Source organism: Leopardus geoffroyi, chromosome C3, assembly GCF_018350155.1.
Source record: "Leopardus geoffroyi isolate Oge1 chromosome C3, O.geoffroyi_Oge1_pat1.0, whole genome shotgun sequence".
Lineage (NCBI taxonomy): Eukaryota > Metazoa > Chordata > Mammalia > Carnivora > Felidae > Leopardus > Leopardus geoffroyi.
The window spans coordinates 150,445,825-150,472,290 of record NC_059338.1 but is presented as its reverse complement, the minus strand read 5'-3'; the positions used below and the strand labels follow the sequence as shown (position 1 = coordinate 150,472,290).

At 37.5% G+C, this 26,466-nt stretch overlaps 1 protein-coding gene across 5 annotated transcripts in view; it reads left to right on the top strand.

Annotated features, from left to right (window-relative positions):
• SNTG1 (syntrophin gamma 1) overlaps positions 1-26,466 on the top strand; it is an 897,410-nt gene that overhangs the window by 657,957 nt on the left and 212,987 nt on the right. For all 5 annotated transcript variants that reach the window (XM_045455364.1, XM_045455360.1, XM_045455361.1 and 2 more), the window contains one exon: positions 18,558-18,660. In XM_045455364.1, coding sequence (XP_045311320.1) covers positions 18,558-18,660 — 103 coding nt within the window. The remainder of the gene's footprint in view (positions 1-18,557; positions 18,661-26,466) is intronic.

Genomic DNA, 26,466 nt, shown 5'->3' with positions numbered 1-26,466 from the left:
ATTTTTGACACAGATACTGAGACCATTTAATAAGGGAAGGACAGTTTTTTCAACAAATGCTTTTGGAATCTTCCCTTCCACCATGTACAAAATTTAACTAAAAATGGATTAACTATCTTTAATTCGTTTAACGTTTATTTATTTTTGAGAGAGAGAGACAGACAGAGTGTGAGCGGGGGAGGGGCAGAAAGAGAGGGAGACAGAATCTGAAGCAGGCTCCAGGCTCTGAGCTGTCAACACAGAGCCCGACACGGGGACTGAACTCGTGAACCTCGGGATCATGACCTGAGTCGAATTTGGATGCTCAACCGACTGAGCTGCCCAGGTGCCCCAAATTGATTAAATTTTAATGTAAGACCTAAAACTATAAAATTCCAAGTTGAAAACAAAGGTAAAGCTTTCCATTGGATTTGGCAATGATTTCTTGCCTATCACACCCAAAACCCAGGCAAGGAAAGTAAAACTAGAATGCTACAATGGACTATGACTCAGTCTTAAAAGGAAAGTAATCCTGTCAAATGTTACAACATGAATGAACCTTGAGGACCCCTTGCTAAGAGACATAAACCAGTCACGCACCTACAAATAAATAAATCCTGTACGACTCCTCTTATATGATGTATCTAGACTACTCAAACTTACAGAAACAGGAAGTAGAATGATAGTTGCCAGGGACGGTCGGGGAGAGGAAATGGGGTATTTTTTTAATGGTTGTAGAGTTTCACTTTTACAAGATGAAAAACATCTGCACATTTGTTGCACAACAATGTAAGTATGTATAAACTCCTAAACTGTACACTTATGAATGGTTAACACATTAAACTTGATGTGTATTTTGCTACAGTTAAAAATTTTTAAAGAAAATCAAGAGATCGCATAAAAATTCAGAATTGCTTTCTTTTCCTGAAGAGATTAGAAGCTTTGGCAACTCTAGGCGGACATACTTCGTCTGTTTGCATAGTTTGCTGCCTTCCCCCATTATCTATTTGCCTGTCAGGCTTATGCCCTCACTTGAATGGCAACCCTAGAATGGCAAAATGCCAACTTAGTTAAGAATGTATCAACATTGGTTCATGACCTCTGAGAGATGAACTATATGAATGCAAAATGTTCACAGTAGGGGAAACTGGGGGTGGGCTCTATAGGAATGCTCTTTTCAACTTTCTATAGATCTAGAACTATTCTCATATAAAAAGCTTACTTAGGAAAAAAAAACAACAAAAAAAAAACCCTAAATCCAAAGGTACTTACAATGACCTTATATTTTTTTCTTTTCTTTGACTGTTTTGTTTTTTTTTTTAATTTTTTCACTCTCCTATCCAGAATGTCAACTCCTTGGGAGTGAGAATTGTTTCTCTTTTATTCAATGCTTTGTGTACTGACACAGTCCCAGCGATCAATAAATATATAGTGAATGAAATAATGCAATGCCCTCTCCACCGCAAAGTAGGCTGTCCCACTAAGAAGTGGTTTTCCTCCTCTCTTATGGACCTTGTTGCTTCTTTTCTCACTCTTTCAAGATAATTCCCACAGATTTTTATTCAATTGTCTGTCACAACATTCTTTTGCCATCTTAAGAAAGGAAGCTTTATATATCAGCCCTTGGACTACAGGCTTTAAAATATGTCTTTACTTTTCCCACAAAGAACCATGGGATTACAGATGAATCAACAGAATCTGAATCTCCACCTACCATTTTGAAAACCTCCCTTTGAAAAACTCTTTAGACTCTTAAGTGATTCCCAAATACATGTGATTGCTTTAGGATTTAATCTGGTGCCGTTTTTTAATTACAGGCTTTTGGATTCCTTCCCTTGTTTCTGTGTCCCAATTATAAATTTCTAAATGACATGTAAAATTTGTTAAGACTTAGTTTAAAGTTCTTCTTTGTCTCGGAAATGGGATGGTTATTATCAGCCATTTCACTTTTCTAAATACTGAAGCAATTTCCTAATCACCAGTTTGGTGGGTTTTTTGTTTTGTTTTGTTTTGTTGTGTTTGTTTGTGTTTATTTTTCCAATTTCAGGATGTCTGTAAAATGTAAACTTTGCCCATTGAAAGTACATTTTCAGATTTTGCCTTCCTTGTCTATCTCAGAGTGTAGTAGTGTGTTTGTATGGCCAAAGCTATCTTTGGTTTTCTCGGGGATTCCTCCGATTTCAATCAGCTATACTATTTTATGTTGAAGACTTCCGGGAGTTCGTCCTGTGGCTTTTAAGGCAAGAAAGTGAATGGGTGTGTATAGTCAGATGTGATTCTGAGTCTATACCGGAGTCCTCCCTATACTTATTGAAAACAATTTTTAATTTTTCCCATTATAGAAAGAAATACAGTTCTATAGTAAAACATTTTATATGAAATTCTTACTTCATTTAACCTAAATAGTTTTCTGGTAATGTGAGCTAACATTTATTAAGGAAATCTGGTGCCAAGCTCTTGTCTAAGCATTTTGTTGGTAGCGAAACACTTAATCTTCAAAAACTTGTTAGATAGAGATGACTATTGCCATTACTTCCCCGATAAGAAATGTGTATCACAGAGAAGTTAAATCAGTTGCCTAGGGTTATACAGTTGGCAATTGTGGAAATAGAATTCAAACTAATAGGCTCAAGCTCCAGAGCTCAGCTTTTGACGAGGACATGCCATTTAGATTAAATAGTTTGGAGATGATTTTGTTATAATAATTTCTTCTCAAAATGTAATGGGAATTGAAATTTTTAGCTGTTTTATTTTTATTTTTTTTCAGGAATGTAATAGAGCTTGAGTTTTAAAGAACTCTTGATTCAGCTTTCTGTCCTGAATGTGAATCTCATCTAATACCAACTGCTGACAGTGGTTTTGAGTGCTCCAAATCTGAAGTGTGTTGTGTTAATAGAAAAATGCTTTTTCTCCTGCAGCCTTTACGATGGATTTCTTAGTGCTGGTCTTCTACCTATTTCCTCACTGGGGGGTAGAATTCTTTGTTTGTTTGTTTGTTTGTTGCCATCCAACTTTCCTCCACCTTCTGAATGTCCCTGATGATTCATTTAGCAAACATCTGCAGACAAGATGGCTCCATACGGCATAAGATTTGTACATCCTGGCTTGACTGTAACTCACGGAGACACCCTTCCTCTGTTTTCACAGAGACCCCAACGTCCAGGCTAGTACCAGTGTGGCTCCTGGGCCCAACCAACATCACCCCTATGGCTTGTTCCCAGTACCAGGCTGGCTGAGGGTTTCTGCAAAAGCTAATCCACACATTGCCTCATTCCTCCGTTGAGATTTCCCACCCAAACCCTTGATTAAATTCCTTTCTTCGAAATGCCTCAATTAGTTTCTGTTGACGAGACCCCAACAATTACAGATATTTATCTCTATTTCAAGATTTCCTGGGGTCTTAATGAACGTTGTTGTACTTTTCATTGTAGAAGTTTCAGCAAAGGTCTTTGATTAGGATAATGAACTGGATGAGGAAAGGTTATAAAAATAGATAACTAATTATGGAGATGAAAAAAATAATAGGACCTCAATCTAACTGAGGAAAGAACACTTCTGGTTAGAACTACATGTCAAATGTCTTGAAAGATAATACACGTAGTTTCTTTTTTTAACTCACGAGACTTAACACAAACTCTTCAATGTAGCATTCTGTAGTAAGTCACTCCTCCTTCTCCTTCTCTTCACCACACACACAGTTACACTCACTCTCATTATAGCTTTGGAAATCGTTATCATCTTCTCTTTCCTTGAGATCTTTTTCAACATGAGCAAATTTAACTTTCAGGCCAACCTTTTGTCGGCTGCCTGCAGTGCCCCTGGAAGGGATACAGCCACTTTCACTTCACTGACTGGAGATATCTTGAAATATACAGGAGAGAAATACCTCTGGTTCCATTTCAAGAGTTGGACCCGTAATGCTTGGTTTACTTATTTACTATTTACCTGGAAAGCTGCTCAGGGAAAGTAATGTGTTCCTGACTTATAGCATCATAAAAAATTTGAGAAAATAAATGGAAACAAACCGCCAGGTAGCACTAAAATAATTAGATGAGATATGCTCTTTTGGTATGAAAAACGTTGACGGCATAAAGTTTCCAGAAAATATTTATAATCTCAACAGTGTTCTTTTCACACCGACTCGATATTGAAGGCTTAGTCAAAGGCATTTTACATTCTTTACAAAATTATATTTTGATGACCAGTTATAGAATACCTTATATGGTCTAATAAAGATTAGTAAAATATGTTTACTTTTACAACATAAATCAGCCTATATTTAACAATATGAAATATTTCATTGAAAAAAATAGAAAGGTTGTGAAAATGAGAGTACACAATTGTTTCAAGAGTGATACAGTTCTAATATTATGCAAGAGACAAAAACTGTAATTGCTATTATTTTTATTAAATATTAATTGTATTGGAAATACAGTTAATAGATAATAGAATTATCAATTCTATTATCAATTATCAATACAATTTCCAATTGTATTGGAAATACAGTTAATAGATAAAAAAAAGCCTAGATAAAAAAATCATACTAGATACTCGGTTTCTCCTTGTAAACGGTTTGTAGTTTAAGATGATGATAGCCCCCACAAAACAGAGCAGTAACAGTTTGAAAGCATACAAACTGTTAAGTTTTTATAAGTTATTATATACAACATAGGTAATATATTATATACAATGTAAGGTATTATATACAACATACAGTATAACATATACAATATACAATATAAGGTATACTATACAACATGTAGCACATGGTATGATACACAGAAGACAATATAAGGTATTATATACAACATGCAAAGTATTATCAGATGCTAGTGATAGACAACTTATAACGTGCTTTATTTGGAAATGTTTACGCTCTTTTCCTATAATTATCCATGCTTCATTTATTCGAGGAATGTGAAGTATTATGCTTATTGGGTAGCAAATAATTATGACCACATCCAACGAGGTTGAGAAAGTATGCTGTTTTCCTATGTGCAAAGCCGTTGAGATTTAATACACGACGCCTGCAGGTGGTTTTCCACTTTGTTACTCTGCACTTCAGGAAGGAGATCATAGTATCTTTCTGAGATTTTTTTCTTACCAACAATTGGAATAAGGTCATACATCTCCTAGTTACATCAAAGAGAGTGTGATCGTTGGTTTAGAAAATGTCTAAGAATTCCTTTGAGCTTCTTACACAAAGCAGTATCAAAGAGAAGGCATACTTTATTAGTCTTCATGGTCTCCTTTACGATGCAATGTTTGTTGCTCTTAATTCGCTTTTTGATGTCCGCACAGCCATGGAAGGGAGATGGTCAGTTCTGGTGGCGAGCAGAATCCAAGCCGGCCCTGGAGTGTTCGGCCCGCCGTGCCATGCGTTACACACCTATTTATTGAGTCTCCAGTTTATGAAGCAAAGATAGGAACGAGTCAGCAGTGTTGTTGTAGCGATTTCCCAGTCCAGTGAGCTGACAAATTGTGGCCCCAGTCAATCTGTCAACATGTCTTTCCCATGCTTCTTCTTTGCTCTCAGTAGGTTAGAGCTGTGGAGCTGCTCTGTCTGGGGGGACAGCTGTCCCAGGTTGCTATGGAGACAGAGCAGTTTTTTTCCCTTCCTCTTATTCCTGACAAACACGAACCCTTATCCTCCCCAGGACTCCACGTAGACCTAAAGCAGGTGGAATGTGAATAAAGGAATTTCAAAAGACATATGGCTCCAGCGTTTCATACTCCAGCTGGGAAGGGAGCCCAGCTGCCGTATTCTCACCTACTTACCACCTGCTTTTCAAAGGAAACGTTTGTGAGGATTATAATCACCGGTTTTCTCTAATGCCGTCTCATCTGAAGGTACTATTTGTGAGTTCGCATAACCTCAGCGAACACTCATTCTTAAAATGTCTTCATGGAACATAAACCATTTCAGTTTTCTGTCTCAAATGAATAGCCTACGGAGTTTTGTAATTGCCATTAATTTACTCCAATTCATTTAAACAGATAAAGCTTAAATTCCTCGTTGCTAAGCCATTTCTTTGAGGCCACCCAGTGATCCCAGATGGCCTCTGACAAAAATGCAGTTTTAAGAATTTGAAGGGCCCAATCTCCGTTTAACAAATGGTCGTGGATACCCCCTTGTGGCACCTCCTTTGGATTGGGACCATGACTCATGCGGTTTGAGGAAGCCGCTGAGTGTTGCATGCAAAGAGATTTTCCCAGAGTTGTTTCCTTGTTTTTGTCATTCAGGTACCAGGTGGCAGGAGTGGCCTTAGGGACTCTGTTGGAAAAGAAGCAGGGTTCCAAGTAGAAAAGTGGACTAGAGAGAAGTTCGAGGTGACAAAATAGAAAGGAGGTCAGTTTATAATTTTGCTAAGGGTCATTCTTCTATCCTGTCAGTAATATCCACGTAAGTAACATGCATGGCTTCCAAGTACCTGCGTCTCATAAAGCGCACGCAGCCTGCACAGTTTGCTAAATATCGTAAGGGCTCTTACGACTGTAGTATCTCCAACATTTTTGTGCATGAGGGAGTTCTCCGAAGGCTGAAATTTGAAGTAATCATTAAGCAAAAGAACAGATGTATTTTTTTCTTCACGTCCTTAGCAACATATAATGCAAATTAGTTCCCCTACTTTTGCACATATCATATTTGAGACATACAACATCTATTCGCAAATATTTCAAATTACCGGACACCCGAAGAAACCCACCGGCTTCCCATAGCAGCACGGCTGTGTTTCTCCCTGTGCAAACTTCAGTTACCAAGGGAGTGCAGCACCGCGTACTCGGGTGGCCCCAACAATGTTGCTAATGGTATCAGAGTGTTTGTACTGTACCCAGCGTGCGTCACAGGGGGATGGCGTTTAAAATTTAGAATGGCATATTTAAATGGCTCACGCAATAGGCTGAGATGACAGGGTGCGGCAGGGAGCAGTACAAGCAGTGGTAAAATATTTGCTTCTTAGTTCTATGTTGTGCAAACGTGTTACGATAATATGCACAAACAAGTATTTAGCAACTGTATCCTGCAGCTGCAAATCTAATGTGGGTGTGATAACATTTAGCTTTGTTTTTCCGATTTCAACAATTCATTTGGTGTGAGATAATCTTATGCAGGATTCTATAAAAATGAGGGAAAGCGTTATGATTTCTTTCTTCCTTCAGGCATTCGACTTAAATCTGGAACACTGTTTACAAACTAAACATTCATGGACCTGTGGTTTTAATATGAACTTGGAATAAGTGTGCGCGCTGGATATTGCAATCCAATATGATTATGCAATATTGACATCTGCATGAAACTTTGTTTTAAACACTCTGGACTTTCGGGGCGCCTGGGTGGCTCAGTCGGTGGAGCGTCCGACTGCAGCTCAGGTCACGATGTCGCGGTCCGTGAGTTCGAGCCCCGCGTCGGGCTCTGGGCTGATGGCTCAGAGTCTGGAGCCTGCTTCAGATTCTGTGTCTCCCTCTCTCTCTCTGCCCCTCCCCCGTTCATGCTCTGTCTTTCTCTGTCCCAAAAATAAATGAATGTTAAAAAAAAATTAAAAAAAAAAAAAGACTTAGTGGAAACCAGTGAACAAATCCAATAATTTATTAGTCAGATAATGTAGCCCAATATTCAGTAGAGACAATATTGTCATATTGAATTATTGCCGGGATATTTTAAGTGTTGCGTTAGGCTGCACCATCATCTCTGAAAGTGTAGTATGTAAAGAACCATCCATGTATGCATCAGTTAATTAAGAGTGACAGTGGTGGTTAGGACAGGGTGGGTGGCCCCCCAGCTGTCACGCAGGCAGCTTTTAGCCCGTGCGTCTAGTGTCGTTTCTATATCTAATGAGCTGCGATATTCAAGCCCGTTATTCCCTGTGCTTTTGTCCAGCACAAGAGTGAAATGATGAATTTGAAATCTGCACTTCCCTATTGGTGGGTCTTAGCAAATAAGTAAATCTTGGAACCTTCCTTTCGAGATCATTCAGAACAGTGTCAAGGGTCAAAGGAGCAGTGGCCCTGTCTAGGAGTTACTAATCAAATTGCAACCAAAACAAACAAGCAAGCAGAAAAACAAAATAAAAAGCAGCTCCCTTCCTCTCTATTTGAAAAAAAGTGACTAATTCAGCTGAATTCAAAGAACAGGCAAAAGTGTGGCAAAATGTACATTTAGATACATTGATATCTATCTGTATATAGCTTTAGAGACACAACTGCCTCTCCTAGGTGCTGGGTTGTTGTTCGGTTTAATATGTTCTTCTCACCCCTAGGTTTTACATGGAATCCCACATATAGGGTCTTACGTTATTTTGGACAGAGTATTTACATTTAAATCTTTAATTCATTAAGACTTGTTGCTAGTATATTGCTTAAAATTGTATCCTATTTTATTTTCTTCTAAAAGGATAGCCAGATATGTTTGTACCATTTATTATAACCAGTCTTTTAAACACTTGATTAAAAGAAAAACATCTCTATCGTGTATTAAAAGTTCAAGTACATCGAGATCTACTTTGTAGTTTTTATCCATTTCTACTAATTTATTTACATATCAATAACATGCTGATTGGATTAAATGACAAACATATTCAGACATGACTCACTCAGCTCCTCCCAAGCCCTAGTGCTGCTCTTCTTAGCATTTTTGGATATTCTGGAGGCTATTTTAATACTTTCTTTGGACTTAATTTGTTCTCCTAGAAAATTTCACCAAGTATGTGGCATATCCTTACAAGGCTTTAGAGTTTGGTATCTATCCTTCAATAAAAGATACAAATTACTTGAAAGCAATATATGCTTTGAAAAATCTAAGGATTTTGTTTTTTTATGTTTTATTTGTTTTTTGCGAGAGAGAGAGAGAGAGAGAGAGAGAGAGAGAGAGCAGGAGGGGGAGGGGCAGAGAGAGGGGACAGAGGATCTGAAGCGTGCTCCTCCCTGACAGGCTGACAATTAGTGACCCCAACGCAGGGCTTGAACTCAGGAACCACGAGATCATGACCTGAGCCAAAGCCCGAAGCTCAACCAACTGAGTCACCCAGCTGCTCCAAACATCTAAGGATTTTATAGGTTTTTCCCTCCAGATCTTTACTATTTTCCCCCGATGTGTGTTGCTAAGAAAAAGGTGTTGTACATCGCAGTGATCTTCAATGAAGCGATCTTAACACCTTTTCTTTCAAATTCCAATTAGTGTTTTGTGGAGAATTCTTTACGTGCACAATTATATTTTTAATAATGGGTTGATTTTATTTTCTTAATATTTATAAAATTTTATTTTTTTATCTCACTATGTTTGTAGAACTCATAAAATATTTTTTTGAAAAATACTGGGGACAGTGAACATCTTTATCTAGTACCTGATTTTAATTGACATGGTCTCGCTGCTTCAACATGTGGGAAAAAAATTTTTTTTTGCTTTTTAAAATGATTTTTGGGGCGCCTGGGTGGCGCCGTCGGTTGGGCGTCCGACTTCAGCCAGGTCACGCTCTCGCGGTCCGGGAGTTCGAGCCCCGCGTCGGGCTCTGGGCTGACGGCTCAGAGCCTGGAGCCTGTTTCCGATTCTGTGTCTCCCTCTCTCTCTGCCCCTCCCCCGTTCATGCTCTGTCTCTCTCTGTCCCAAAAATAAATAAACGTTGAAAAAAAAATAAATAAAATGATTTTTAATAAAACTTAATAGCTTAATCACCCAAAACTACCTAATGAAGACTTTTTATGACATAGGTGCTATGCCATGCCCGACTCTTTGAACATACCTGCGAAAAGATACAGCCTGCTGTCCTTGCGTGCACACATTTTCATGGTGCATGGATAGAAGAACGTTAGACATAATATGTCAGCACACTATGGGGTAGGTAGGAATGTGCTAATAGGTATGAAAAATGACGGGTAGAACAGGGAAATGAGGGCAGACGTGTGTGGAGAGCTGTAACTTTAAATAGATGGATGAAGATAGGACTTCCTGGGATGATTTTTGAGGTACAAGCAGAGGAAGTCAGGATGAGAGCCATGGGCATATGTAGAGAGAGACCGTGGTAGGCTCAGGCAACAGCCAGGGATATTCGGGAAACATCGTGAGATTTTCTCCTATTCCTGTTTTTCTTAGAGTTTTTATTAGAAATTACAGCTCGATTTGACCAAATGTCCTTTCAGACTCTAATGGAGAGGACAAAATCTGCCCCCCCCAACCTATCTATTATTGATACTATTAATAGGTTATGTATATTTACCTTGATGAAATTAATTACATTAATAATAACTTCTTGGTATTTATCCAGGTTTGCTATTTTGAAATACAGCCTATTTGGTCATAGTATAATTTCATTTGTCACTTGTAGGATTCTATAAGTGAATAGTGTATTTAAATTATTACATCTATCTTTATATTAACAGTGGTCTTTGGTTTCTTCATATGATTTATGTCAGCTTTTATTATTTGTTTTCATTTTAGTTTGATTTTGTAACACGAAGAGGCTGGAATAATTTCATGCTGGAATAATTTCTTCTTTAAGAATTAAATAAAACTTAGTTTTGAACCCATCTGTCCCTGATGCCGTTTGTGAAGTAAAGCTTTTAGGAGTTTTAAAATTTAATTAAGCCTTCTTAATAGAACATAAACTAGTCAATTGGCCATATAACAATAAGAAGACAAAGTAAAATATTGCTTGAATTATTGAGGAAATCATCTTGGAATTAAAACAAATGCTGTAATAGCATTTCTACAGCCATGTGAACTAGTTAACAATGTATTCTGCTTGTTACACTGAAGTTCCATTCATCTAGCATTTGACTTTTCACCCACTTTTACTACATAGAATCTCGTTTCAATGGAGTCTTTGAAAGTGATGGAATTATTTTTAGTCATAGCTTTAAATAATCCAGGAAAATTTGCTCAAATGTTTCAACATTTTGCCTCACTAAAGTAAATGGTTTTCTTGCATATTAAAATTCATTGATATTATTATTATATCCTGATTATTTTTAGAGCTGAAATTTCTTATTCATTCAAATTTTATTCTTGATTGTAATATTTACCAGAATCCAAAAATTACTGCATACTTCAACACTACTTGAGGCAGAAACTCTATGAATTCGGAAATATTAAAATTTCAGTCGTTCTTTTTTAAACATATAACCGGATATACATTTTTGCTGTGACTTTTCATTTTATTTATTTTTTTTTTTTAAATTTTTTTTTCAACGTTTATTTATTTTTGGGACAGAGAGAGACAGAGCATGAACGGGGGAGGGGCAGAGAGAGAGGGAGACACAGAATCAGAAACAGGCTCCAGGCTCTGAGCCATCAACCCAGTGCCTGACGCGGGGCTCGAACTCACGGACCGCGAGATCGTGACCTGGCTGAAGTCAGACGCTTAACCGACTGCGCCACCCAGGCGCCCCATGTGACTTTTCATTTTAAAGCAACATAAATTTAGACTAGAAATGACTGTAGGAAGCCTCCTGTTGTATCCCTTTACATATATGGACTGTTTTCACAAATTAACATGCAGACAAGATGAAGAAATGAGTGAATGCGCTCTCAAGAGGGTCACATTGCCTTTCTTGAACTGCTTTGTCCGTGATAAATGCTGAGCCCTATCCCATCTACTCTTGGCCTTCCAGCACCGTTCTCTATCCCCCTGATCACACCAATTCAATGTGAAAGATGCTATTTTTTTTTTTAATTTTTTTTTTCAACGTTTATTTATTTTTGGGACAGAGAGAGACAGAGCATGAACGGGGGAGGGGCAGAGAGAGAGGGAGACACAGAATCGGAAACAGGCTCCAGGCTCTGAGCCATCAGCCCAGAGCCCGACGCGGGGCTCGAACTCACGGACTGCGAGATCGTGACCTGGGCGAAGTCGGACGCTTAACCGACTGCGCCACCCAAGCGCCCCCCGAAAGATGCTATTTTAAAATCAGCCCAAATCCCTTTCTTCTTCTGCAGTGCTTCTTCCAGATTCTAAATCATAGTCGGTTTCTCATAGTTGGTTCACCCCCTACTTCCGGTGGTGATGTGATGTGATCTTCCCGAATACAGTTCCATACCTCATTTTCCAGTTGGATAATCTCCGCTGCTACACTTGATTTCCTAGCAACCCAATAGCACCAGTTCTCGTGACCACTGTAGACTCCTTCCTTGGCCAAATGGTTCTCCCTTCAGAAGGCTCAATCTTCTGCCCTGCCACCTGGCAGCCACTGTGAGCCCAGGTGTAATCTGTGGGTGTTAATGTATTCACCTGCACTCACACCTCAGAGACGGCCGTCTGCTGGGTCAACTGTTATTCTGCAGATTCCTTTGAAACCTGAACGTGAAGGCAGGTGCACAGGGCCAGAGGACCCTCTGACCCCATTCAGGAAAGCCGTTCAATTACAATTTCCTCTCAAACTCTTACCCCATAATACACGTAGTAAGTCGAGTTTTTTTCCCCCACAATTAACATAAACAAAAAGTGATTACGTAATAGTATACATAATACAAAAGTGATTTGTTTATTCCGTGTTGACATGTAATTATTTTCCTAACATGAGCAGAAAAGCATGTGGTTGTATCTAGTGTTAGCCTAGTCGTTTTGTCTGTGAAGCAACGTATTTGAAATCATTCCTCAAAGTCACATTTAATTTCCTTTTCAGCCAAGAGTCAGGGCTTTAGGAAAATGATTTACTGCACTTAACAATATGTCAAGAGAGATGAGTCAAATGTTAATGTGAAATTCTAGGTAACTGTTTTCCATCACTGTCATCAGTGAACAGCAGTACTTAAGTTACAGTCTGGAGATGGAAATCTTACTTGCTTGTTCTGACATCACGCGAGGGTAGTGCTTGTGACCCTCACAGACTGTCTAACTGCCTTTGTTGCCACTGAAGATGTGTGTGTGTGTGTGTGTGTGTGTGTGTGTGTGTATGCGTCTGTGTGTGTGTTTCCTGGTGTGTGCTTAAAGTACGCCCAGGCAAAGCAGAAGTCCCTCTTTTCATCGATTAAAATTAATCCCCAAGGTTGGGGTAGGGGACAGGGATGAATAGGCAGAGCACAGAGAATTTTTAGGGCAGTTAAAATACTTACGTTATACAATAATGGTGAATACATGTCATTATATATTTGTCCAAACCCATAGAATGTACAATACCAAGAGTGAACCCTAAGGTAAACAATAGACTTGGGGTGCCTTGTGATCATGGTGTGTCAATGTCAGTTCATTATTTGTAACAAATGTACCCTTCTGGTGGAGGATGTTGATGATGGGGAAGTCTGTGCATGTGTGGAGGCAGGAAGAATACGGGAACTCCCTGGGCTTTCCCTACAATCTGGCTGTAAACCTTAAACTCCTCTATAAAAATCGTCTTTAAAAAACAAAAAATACAGGGGCGCCTGGGTGGCTCAGTCGGTTAAGCGTCTGGCTTCGGCTCAGGTCACGATCTCACAGTTCGTGAGTTCGAGCCCCGCGTCGGGCTCTGTGCTGACGGCTCAGAGCCTGGAGCCTGCTTCACATTCCATGTCTCCCTCTCTCTCTGCCCCTTCCCTGCTCATGCTGTGTCTCTCTCTGTCTCAAAAATAAATAAACATTAAAAAAAATTAAAACAAAAACAAAAACAAAAACTACAAACCATTTCCCAGCTATGGGCAAAATTAACTTCATATACCAAAGCTGTGGCAGATAGATAAATTCCTCTTGAAAATCTCATATTAGATAGAATATCCTCTAAGGGGAAGGAGGAAAGGGTGAAGAAGACAAATGATTTTATGAAGTTTCCATTCTAACAGGTGAGTGGAACTCAAAAACATTTACTTCATAAACTGAGTTGTTAGGTTTGTCATCGTTTAATAGAATAAACCTGTAAATATCTATTTTAATACCTGCCCCACTTTTGTTCCTATTGATTACCATCCTTTACCAATCTCTTGCCCTTTCCTCATGTACATACCCAAGGCGACATGATAGAATAGTCACGCTGATACATGATCTGATCAAAATGCACATTTGATTTGCATCATAAAATGTGAATGAAAATGAAAAAGACAGCTGGATTTATTGGTGCAGATTTCTGATTTTGCAGCCAGATGACATCCATCATTACTCATGATGTATAACCTATATTTTCCAACCCGACAGTACCAGGCTGATTAAATATGCATTCAAAGCATATTTGCAAAGCTGAGAAAAATTTAAACACATTATCTCAATCCTGTTCACTGAAAAAGTGAATATTCTTGCATTTATTAAGAAATGTGTCTGTGTCAAGGACTTGAACTTGTGATTGCTGAAAGATAGCCATATTTGATCTTTTCTTAAAGACAAAACTAAATTATCTCTCTAGGGTGAGATTTTACAATTGAAAATTATTTGTTCTGATTTTTCGCAATTACATTTGAATAAAAACTTCAAGATTGAAGTACACATGTAAAGTAGCTTGCCCATTGCCGATTGCTGAGGCAACCATATTTAACTTATACATGTTTATTCTCATATTTACGCTTAAGATGCTCATATGGTTATTTTGTTATTTAGCAGTAGATATTATTTGTTGTACACTTACTATGGAATATAAGGATTGACCTGTTGCATTCCACCATCCCATATATTTCACTGACTCACAAACTCCTACTACAATGATATAATAATGATTATATCAGTGTTATGTGTCAATGCAAAACGTAAGCCAAGCTCGTAAGTCCCCACTAAGCCAAAATGGAGTAAAAAAAAATCCCACAAACATTGGGACCTTGAATGGGGTTGTCTTACATCTACAGAAAAGTAGGAGAGAATTGATATCTTTGCAGTATTATGTCCAGTGATCCATGACATAACATAGAGTTCCATTATTTAAAAAAAATAATGTTATGTTTGTTGACATTCAATCAAACCAGGTGACCTTTGTGCTGTTACAAAAATAAAATGTAACCAAGTAAATTTTAAAATCTAATTCACTTTGTTAAGCCATTTATGAATCAGGCAGCATTCCATCCAGCAAGTAGAAAGAAGCTCTAAGGTTCTGTATAAGATGGAAGGATTTTTATTATAGGCAGATATGGGGAGGGACAACTAGAGAAGAAAGAAAGAAAGAAAGAAAGAAAGAAAGAAAGAAAGAAAGAAGAAAAGAAGGAAAGAAAGGAGGAAGAAAGAAAGAAAAAAGAAAGAAGAAAAGAAGGAAAGAAAGGAGGAAGAAAGAAAGAAAGAAAGAAACAAAAAAGAAAGAAGGAAAGAAGGAAAGAAAGGAGGAAGAAAGAAAGAAAGAAAGAAAGAAACAAACAAACAAACAAAAAAGAAAGAAGGAAAGAAGGAAAGAAAGGAGGAAGAAAGAAAGAAACAAAAAAGAAAGAAGGAAAGAAGGAAAGAAAGGAGGAAGAAAGAAGAAAGAAAGAAAGAAAGAAAGAAGGAAAAAAAGAAGGAAAGAAAGGAGGAAAGAAGAAAGAAAGAAAGAAAGAAAGAAAGAAGGAAAGAAGGAAAGAAAGGAGGAAGAAAGAAAGAAAGAAAGAAAGAAAGAAAAAAGAAAGAAGGAAAGAAGGAAAGAAAGGAGGAAGAAAGAAAGAAAGAAAGAAAGAAAGAAAGAAAGAAGGAAAGAAAGGAGGAAAGAAGAAAGAAAGAAAGAAAGAAAGAAAGAAGAAAAGAAGGAAAGAAAGGAGGAAGAAAGAAAGAAAAAAGAAAGAAGGAAAGAAGGAAAGAAAGGAGAAAGAAAGAAAGAAAGAAAGAAAGAAAGAAAGAAAGAAAGAGAGGGAGGGAGGAAGGAAGGAAGGAAGGAAGAAAGAAGGAAAGAAGGGAGGAAGGGAGGAAGACAGGAAGATTACCTCCTTAGTCCTGACCAGAAAATTCCTCACTACATTTCTGGGAGAGGTTGCAAGTGAAATTAGATTAGGTTTTAGGCCCTGGTTTGGTGAAGGCCTAACAAATGTGACTACATTTGGGGCTTGTGGTTTTCTTTCTAGCAAGGTATTGCTTTGTGTCTATACTGTTCCATGCTAAACTCCCTTAGTAACTCACCTGCTAATATCTCATGCAATAACGTCTATAGATTCCCAAGGATTTTCTATGTTCAAAATTATGTTGGGGTGTCTGAGTGGTTCAGTGGGCTAAGTGTCTGACTTCAGCTCACATCATGAGTTTACGCCCACGGTCAGCTCAGATTCTGTCCTTCCCTCTCTCTCTGCCCCTCCCCCACTTGTGCATATACACACACTCTCTCAAAATATAAGTAAAGAAATTATCTTCTCTCTGAACAATAAAACTTTCATTTCTTCTTTCAATTCTCATGCATTTTATTAGCTCTTTTCTTGCCTTACTGTGAGAAGACCTGAAGAAAGATTGAGGAAAAATGAAGATAGTGGATATTTTTGTCTCATTTCTGATCTCAGAGAGAAATGTCTCAATAAATCGAAGTTAACTATGATGTTTCTAAAAAAAATTATATCTTCTTTATAATATGAAGATACTCTTTTGTATACTCAGGTTTTTGAGTCTCTATCAACTGTATTTTCTAATGCTTCTTTGCATCTATACAAATGATTATCTAATTTTCTTCATTTTTAAGCTTTTTTCCTACTTTCAATGTGATGAAATACAGTACTTTTTTCTGAGTGTGACTTTATCTTGTCTATTGCTCAGAGTGGGCAAACTTTACTGTTCTGTCATCAAGTTACTGATTCTCTCATGTCATCGTCACTGTATTGCTGAGCCAATTTTGTTATTATTTTTTTAATGTTTATTTATTTTTGAGAGGGAGAGAGTGTGTGTGTGAGAGACAGAGAGTGTGAGAAGGAGAGGGGCAGAGAGAGAGGGAGGCAGAGAATTCCAAGCAGGCCCTGCACTGTCAGTACAGGGCTTGACACGGAGCTCGGTCTCAGGAACTGTGAGATCAAGACCTGAGCCAAACTCGGCCACTTAACTGTCTGAGCCACCTAGAGTCCTCAGGAAGGTTCTTTTTTTTTTAAATTTAGGTTAGCACATTTTTTAGTTCTACAATTTTCCTTTTATTTTCATAATTTGTATTTCTTTGCTGAGAGTTTGTAATTTTTCATTTGATTCAAGAGAATTTGTCATTTCTTGTTGACATATTTTTATTAAGGTGGCTTTAAAGTCCTTGTCAGATAATTCCAGGATGTAATTCATCTAGTTGGAGTTAGCTCTCTTTACTCATTTAAATTGTGATTTTCCTGGGTCTTTGAGGGACATGCTATTTTATTATATCCTGGCCACTCTGCTTGTTATGTTGAGACTGTGGCTCTTATATAAGATTTTTTTTTCTTTTTAGCAGGAATTCACTCTACCACAAAGGTCCTAGCCTAGTTTTGTAGGCTGTGGTTCCATTGACAATATACTTCTTAGAGTCTGTCTGGCGTCTTGGGTCTGATTGATTTCTCACTGTTCCCTGCTGATGCCATTTGAGGAAGTGGAAGGAGCTCTCTCAGCCTGGGCCCCCCTGGTGCCACTAAGTGGACAAAGGGATGCTTTATCCAGCAGTGGGTTGAAGTTCCTCCGCTGGCTGGTTGGTGTCCTCTTTGCTGTTGCTACCATCCTGGGATCCCTACTGAGTTCTTTTTTTCCTTGATCTTTCAGAGGTCACCTTGCATTTCAGTTGTCTCTTGCAAGTTTTTGAGTGTTTATAGTCCCTGAGTGGGGAGCAAAGGGAGCTGAACCCATACCCTCATTTCCGGACCAGAAGTCATTCTAAATCATTTTGATAGCCAATTCTCTCATGACTGGAGGTTGAGCGTTTTTTCTGGATGTTTAATAACAAGCTGTGTTCCCAGGTTCATTAGCCGTCTCTTCACTAATTGTTTGCAATTCCCCTCTCAGTCGATGTGAGCTTTTTAAATTAAGATATATTTATATGTTTTCTAGGTACCTTTGCTCTAAATAACTCCTCAGCTTCTTGTACTTCTTTAGCTATTTCTCACATGTATCTTGATATAATTTTTTAAGAAATTGCCATTACTGTAAGTGATAGAAGTAAACCCATTGGTCTACAATGTGAAACATGTTGAGAGTTGAGGATAACAGTCTTCATCATTATTCCAAGTTTGCAGGGAAAGGAAGCATAACATATGCGGTGATATGACAGGAAAGGAATACCTATGTGTTTCTTGTGTGTTTTTGTTTGCTTGTTTGTTTTGTTGTTGTTGTTTTTGCAAAAGTGCTTGAGTGAATCGGGGCAATTTTATTTAATTTGAATTAGCTCTTTCATCAACATCTTCAGGGCCATTTATTTTTATATGTCCAAGGGGGTGCGTAATAGAGGTTCAATAAATATTTATTAAATTAATGGCATAGAGGCTCGAGCACCGTACCTTCCTATAGAAGTCATAATCTCTCATATTGCCTAATAGAGACCGTACACGTAAGAGATATCTATGAATATGAACGGAAGATGATGACATTGTGAGCGAACAGGGGACCACCAAACGGTGGGAAGAGAAAGGAGGTGATGGCTGTATTCCTACAATGTTATGTAATTCATTCCCTATTTTAATAAAATGTTTCTCACCTCTAGGGCAAAAAAGAGAGGCTAAAAGACACCCAATCATTTCAAGGTCTTTGCTATCGCATAAGATATTTCGTGAACATACTGACGATGGTATCATTTTCACTCCTTTTTTGTTTCAGGTTCAGGTTCTTCGGAACGCTGGAGAAGAAGTGAACCTGACAGTGTCATTTTTAAAAAGAGCGCCCGCTTTCCTCAAACTCCCACTGAACGAAGACTGCGCATGTAAGCATTTATGAAGAATAGGTAAAATGCTCGCATCATCATATTTATTTTTGAAACCGTTATTTCCTGACAGTAATTGATAATTTCGTTTTAAAGTTGGGATTTCTGCCTGAATACAAATATTTTTTATATCACACAGCATTTTATGAATGCTTATGCAAAGGGGACAGATGCTAGTTTGTTTTTTTTTAACTTGTTTTATTTTTTATCTTGTAATTTATATCCAAGTTAATTAGCATATAGTGCAACAATGATTTCAGGAGTAGATTCCTTGATGCCCCTTCCCCATTTAGCCCATCCCCCCTCCCACAATCCCTCCCGTAACCCTCCGTTTATTCTCCATATTTGTGAGTCTCTTCTGTTTTGTCCCCCTCCCTGTTTTTGTATTATTTTTGCTCCCCTTCCCTTACGTTCATCTGTTTTGTCTCTTAAAGACCTCATATGAGTGAGGTCATATGATTGCTGTCTTTCTCTGACTAATTTCACTTAGCATCATACCCTCCAGTTCCATCCACGTAGTTGCAAATGGCAAGATTTCATTCTTTTTGATTGCCGAGTAATACTCCTTTGTATGTATACACCACATCTTCTTTATCCATTCATCCATCGATGGACATTTGGGCTCTTTCCATCCTTTGGCTATTGTTGATAGTGCTGCTATAAACATGGGGTGCACGTGTCCCTTCAAAACAGCACGCCTGTATCCCGTGGACAAATGTCTAGTAGTGAAATTGCTGGGTCTAGGGTAGTTCTATTTTTAGTTTTTTGAGGAACCTCCATACTGCTTTCCAGAGTGGCTGCACCAGCTTGCATTCGCACAGATGTTAGTTCTGTTTCAGAATGTATTCAGCACATTTACAGTTATTTTCTAGCGTATAACTGGAGACACATTATTTATTGTAAAAATAAATATTTTAATAGTATCCTATTATGTACATCGTATATCTCTATTACATTTCATTCATAATATCTGATGAATATACTTTCTCTAACTAGAAAATGATATAATCCTATGTGGCTCCTGGACTTGGTAAACAAACATTTACACTTGTCATGGAAGGAAGCACCAGTCTAGGTAGTAATGGAATAATTTTCATAAGAGTTAACTTCAAAACGTCTGTATCAATTTGTACATTAAGAAATAAAACATTGTCAAGCATTTTTGTTAAAAATCAAGGAAGAATATATCTTTTAACTGAGGCATAATTTGCATGCAATGAAATACAAAGATCTTAAATGCACAATTGGATTGCTTAATCTACATGCCTTCAAATCACAGAAGGGTTCCTCCATGGCCCTTCCCAATAAATAACACCCCACACACCCAAGAAACAACAATTAATTTAATTTCTTATCATTATATATTCCTTTTCTTTCTTGTAGAACTTTTTTAGAACACAAGCATACTGGATTTACTCTTTTATGTCTAATTTCTTTCACTATGAAAAATCACGTGTGTTTTAAATTTCAGTCATTTGTTCATTCACATCGCTGTGAATATTCCATTAGATAAATAGAATAAAGTTTGCTAATCATTCTCTGATTGATAGATAAGGGACCTTGCTTCCTGTACTTTGCCATTATAAATAAAGCTACTATGAACATTCTCGTATGAGGCTTTGGAAATCTTCCAATTTATGTTCACTACCATAAGTACTTAGGAGTGGGGTTGCTCAGTCACCAGGTAGATGTGTAATTAACTTGTTAACTGCCAAAAAGTATTTCTACAGAGAACGTTTATTGAAAAACCTCTTTGTCTCTACTCCAGCTATGTATGAGAGTTCTGACTTCTCTACATTTAATTCAATATTTGATGGTCAAAGATTTTTTTTAGCTATTCTATTGAGTGTAGAGCGGTGTCTTATTATACTAGTACTTTGCATTTCCCTGAAGACTAATTATGATTAGCTCCTTATCATGTACCATTTGCATATATTACTGGAGATCTGCATATCTTAGTTTGTAATGTGCGTGCTCAAATTTTGCCCATCTCACTATTGGTATATCTTTATATTATTGTAGTACAGGAGTTTAAGAAAATATTCTGTACATAATCTTTCTCAGCTCATGTATTACAACACTTTTCTCTCAGTCTATGATAACTATGTTTTCCCTAAAGGTGTCTTAGGTTTGCAGAAGTTTTCCATTTTGACAAACTCCAATTTACCATTCTGTGGCTGCTCTTACTGCATATGGTTATTGTTTTCCGTATCTTCTCTAAGAAATACTTGCTTACCCCAAGGTTGCAAAGAGACTCCCCGACATTTTCCTGGAGCTTTATGACACTGGCCTTTACGTTGAGGTTTAGAGTCCATCTTATACCAATTACTATCTTGTGTCTGAGCTAGGAATTTAGAATCAAGAAATTACTTTCTTATTTCCATTAATTTTTGTGTTCATCTTTCCACCTTAGCTGCCGTGTTAATCCCCTAGGACAGGTTCTCCAATTTTGCAATTGTTCATGATTATTTAGCTATTCTATACCCTTTGCATTGCTGCATATATTTTAGAAATAGCATGTCAATTTCTCTAAAATCCAGTTACAATTCTCCATGGGATGAAGCCGGATTTATAGATAATTTGTAGAATTGACATATTAACAACTTGAAATCTGTAAGCCCATGAACATGATATAACTTTCTATTTATTTATGTTTTCATTTTTCTCAGCAACATTTTAGTATTTTCAGTGGGAAAATCTTACATATCTTTCATTAAACTGATTTCTAAGCATTTCTTATTCTACCATAAATGGCATTTAAAAAAATTTTAGTGCCCATATATTGTTGCTAACACATAGATATACATTTATATATTCTGCATCATAGGCTTAATTTTCTTATTAGTTCAGGTAGGACTTTCTGTCTGTTCTTATAGGCGCTCACCTTATACAGTTATGTTATCTGCAAATATTGAATTCTCCTTCTTTCTTTACGATCTGTATTTTTAAAATTGCTTTTTCTTGCCTATTTCAATGGCCAGGACTTCCAGTAAAATGTTGGTCAAAGTCTTGAGGGCAGATATCTCTCTTTTGCTCAAGATATTAGGAGAAATGTCCAGTCTCTTACTGTGAAGCATGACATTCATATATATGCTCACTTATACCTTTTATTTTGGTTCAAGAAGTGCTCTTTTATTCCTAGGTTACTGAGGATTTTTCTTTTCCTTTTTAACATAACTTGATGTTGAATTGTCACAAATATTTTTTATACCCATTGAAAGATTATATTTTTAATCTTTTTTTTTATTCTGCTGATATGGTGTATTTTTATTTTTTATTATATTTTTATGAATATAATCTATTGTCAAATAGGTTTCCATACCACACTACTGCTCATCCCAACAGGTGCCCTTCTCCATGCCCATCACCCACTTTCCCCTCATCCGGCCCCCCATCCACCCTCAGTTTGTTCTCTGCATTTAAGACTCTCTTATGGTTTGCCTCCCTCCCTCTCTGTAATTTTTTCCCCTTTCCTTCCCCCATGGTCTTCTGTTGAGTTTCTCAAGATCCACATATGAGTGAAAGCATATGGTATCTGTCTTTCTCTGACTGACTTATTTCACTCAGCATAATACTCCAGTTCCACCCACATTGCTGCAAATGGCAAGATTTCATTTTTTCTCACTGCCAAGTAGTATTCCATTGAATATATAAACCACATCTTCTTTATCCATTTGTCCGTTGATGGGCATTTAGGCTCTTTCCAAAATTTGGCTGTTGTTGAAAATGGTCCTATAAACATTGGGTTACAGGTGCCCTATGAATCAGCACTCCTGTAACCTTAGGATGAATTCCTAGTAGTGCTATTGCTGGGTCACAGGGTAGTTCTATTTTTAACTTTTTGAGGAACCTCCACACTGTTTTCCAGAGCGGCTGCACCAGTTTGCCTTTCTGCCAAGAGTATAAGAATGTCCCCCTTTCTCCACATCCTTGCCAGCATCTGTAGTTTCCTGATTTGTTCATTTTGGCCACTCTGACCAGCATGAGGTGGTACCTCAGTGTGGCTTTGATTTGTATTTCCCTGATGAAGAGTTACGCTGAGTGTCTTTTCATGTGTGTGTTGACCATCTGGATGTCTTCTTTGGAAAAGTGTCCATTCATGTCTTCTGCCCATTTCTTCACTGGATTATTCATTTTTCAGGTGTGGAATTTGGTGAGTCCTTTATAGATTTTGGATACTAACCCTCTATCTGATATGTCATTTGCAAATACCTTCTCCCATTCGGTCAGTTGCCTTTTAGTTTTGTTGATTGTTTCCTTTGCAGTGCAGAAGCTTTTTATCTTGATAAGATCCCAATAGTTCATTTTTTGCTTTTAATTTCCCTGCCTTTGGAGATGCGTTGAGTAAGAAATTGCTGTGGCTGAGGTCAAAGAGGTTGTTGCCTGCTTTCTCCCTTAGGGTTTTGATGGTTTCCTATCTCACATTTAGGTCTTTCATCTATTTTGAGTTTATTTTTTGTGAATGGTGTAAGAAAGTCGTCTAGTTTCATTCTTCTGCATGTTGCTGTCCAGTTCTCCCAGAACCATTTGTTAAAGAGACTGTCTTTTTTCCATTGGATACTCTTTCCTGCATTGTCAAAGATTAGTTGGCCACACATTTGTGGGCCCAGTTCTGGGTTCTCTATTCTATTTCATTGGTCTATGTGTCTGTTTTTGTGCCAATACCAGACTGTCCTGATAATTACAGCTTTGTAGTAGAGGCTAAAGTCTGGGATTGTGATGCCTCCCGCTTTGATTTTCTTCTTCAATATTACTTTGGCTAATTGGGGTCTTCTGTGGTTCCATACAAATTTTAGGATTGCTTGTTCTAGCTTTAAGAAGAATTTTGATTGGGATTGCATTGAATGTGTAGATTGCTTTGGGTAGTATTGACATTTTAATAATATTTATTCTTCCATTCCATGAGATTGGAATGTTTTTCCATTTCTTTGTATCTTCTTCAATTTCCTTCATAAGCTTTCTATAGTTTTCAGCATACAGATCTTTTACATCTTTGGTTAGGTTTATTCATAGGTATTTTATCGTTCTTGGTACAATTGTAAATGGGACCAGTTTCTTTATTTCCCTTTTGTTGCTTCATTATTAATGTATAAAATGCAATTTTATTGTACATTAATTTCTGTACATTAATTTTGTATCCTTCAGTTTTGCTGAATTCATGTATCTGTTCCTGGAGTCTTTTGGTGGAGACTTTGGGTTTTCATGTAGAGTATCATGTCACCTGTGAAACTGAAAGTTTGACTTCTTCGTTTCCAATTTTGATGCCTTTGATTTCACTTTGTTGTCTGATTGCTGATGCTAAGACTTCCAACACTATGTTAAACAACAGCAGTGAGAGTGGACATCCCTGTCGTGTTCCTGACCTCAGGGGGAAAGCTCTTGAGTTTTTCCCCATTGAGGATGATATTAGCAGTAGGCTTTTCAGACATGGCTTTTATGATGTTTAGGTATGTTCCTTCTATCCTGATTTTCTTGAGGGTTTTAAGAAAGGATGCTGTATTTTGTCAATACTTTTTCTTCATCTATTGAGAGGATCATATGGGTCTTATCCTTTCTTCTATTAATATGATGTATCACATGGATTAATTTGAGAATATTGAACCAGCCATGCAGCCTGGGAATGAATCCCACTTGATCATGGTGAATAATTCTTTTCATATGCTGTTGAATTCAATTTGCTAATATCTGGTTGAGAATTTTTGCATCTAATTTCATCAGGGATATTAGCCTGTAGTTCTCCTTTTTTGTGGGGCCTCTCTCTGGTTTAGGAATCAAGGTAATGCTGGCTTCATAGAATGAGTCTGGAAGTTTTCATTCCATTTCTATTTTTTGGAAGAGCTTGAGAAGGATAGGTATTATCTCTGCTTTAAATGTCTGGTAGAATTCCCCAGGAAGCCATGTGGTTCAGGGCTCTTATTTGTTGGGAGATTTTTGACAACTGATTCAATTTCTTCACTAATTATGGGTCTGTTCAAATTTTCTATTTCTTCCCATTTGAGTTTTGGTATTATGTAAGTGTCTAGGAATTTGTCCATTCCTTCCAGGTTATCCTGTTTGTCGGCATATAATTTTTCATAGTATTCTATGATAATTCCTTGTATTTCTGAGGGATTGGTTGTGATAAATACATTTTCATTCATGATTTTATCTATTTGGGTCCTCTCTCTTTTCTTTTTGAGAAGCCTGGCTAGAGGTGTATCGATTTTGTTTATTTTTTCGAAAAACCAACTCTTGGTTTCATTGATCTGTTCTACTCTTGGTTTTGTTTTGTTTTGTTTTGTTTTGTTTTGTTTTGTTTTGGATTATATATTGTTTATTTCTGCCCTGATCTTTATGATATCTCTTCTTCTGCTGTTTTTGAGGTTTCTTTGTTGTTCTGCTTCTAGTTCCTTTAGGTGTGTTAGATTTTGTATTTGGGATTTTTCTTGTTTCTTGAGATAGGCCTGGATTGCAATGTATTTCCCTCTTAGAACTGCCTTTGCTGTATCCCAAAGGGTTTGGATTGTTGTGTTTTCATTTTCATTTGTTTCAATATATATTTTTTATTTCTTCTTCTATTGTCTGGTTGACCCATTCGTTCTTTAGTAGGATGTTCTTTAACCTCCATGCATTTCGAGGTTTTCCAACCTTTTTCCTGTGGTTGATTTCATGTTTCACAGCATTGTGATCTGAAAGTGTGCATGGAGGGCTGTTTTGTGACCCAGTATATGATCTATCTTGGAGAAATGTCCCATGTGCACTGGAGAAGAAAGTATATTCCATTGCTTTGGGATGCAGAGTTCTAAATATATTTGTCAAGTACATCTGGCCCAGTGTATCATCCAAGGCCATTGTTTCTTTATTGACTTTCTGCCTAGATAATCTGCCCATTGTTTTAAGTGGAGTATTAAAGTCCCCTGCAATTACCACATTCTTACCAACAAGATTGCTTAGGTTTGTGATTGTTTCATATATTTGGGTGCCTTTGAATTCAGTGCATAAACACTCACAATTGTTAGTTCTTCTTGATGGATAGACACTGTAATTATTATATAATGCCCTTCTTCATCTCTTGTTACAGTCTTTAGTTTAAAATCTAGTTTGTCTGATATAAGTATGGCTACTGCAGCTTTCTTTTCACTTCCAGTAGCATAATAGGTAGTTCTCCATCCCCTCACTTGCAATCTGAAGGTGTCCTCAGGTCTACAATGAGTCTCTTGTAGACAGCAAATAGGTGGGTCTTGTTTTTTTTTTTTATCCATTCTGATACCCTATGTCTTTTGATTGGAGCATGTAGTCCATTTATATTCAGTGTTGTTATTAAAAGACATGGTTTTAGAGTCATTGTGATTTCTGTAGGTTTCATGCTTGTAGTGATGTCTCTGGTCCTTTGTGGTCTTTGCAACATTTCACTCACAGAGTCCCCCTTAGGATCTCTTGTAGGGCTGTTTTAGTGGTGATGCATTACTTCAGTTTTTGTTTGGGAAAACCTTTATCTATCCTTCTATTCTGAATGACAGACTTGGCTGCATATTTTCCCTGTTCATTACATTGAAGATTTCTTGCCACTCCTTTCTGGTCTGCCATGTTTCAGTAGATAGATTGAAACTACTACCCTTATGTGTTTACCTTATGTGTAGGTTAAGGCCCGTTTGTTGCTAGCTGCTTTCAGAATTCTCTCTTTATCTTTGTATTTTGCCAGTTTCACTACGATATGTCATGCAGACGATCGATTCAAGTTATGTCTGAAAGGAGTTCTCTGTGCCTCCTGGATTTCAATGTCTGTTTCCTTCCCCAAATTGAGGAAGTTCTCAGCTATGATTTGTT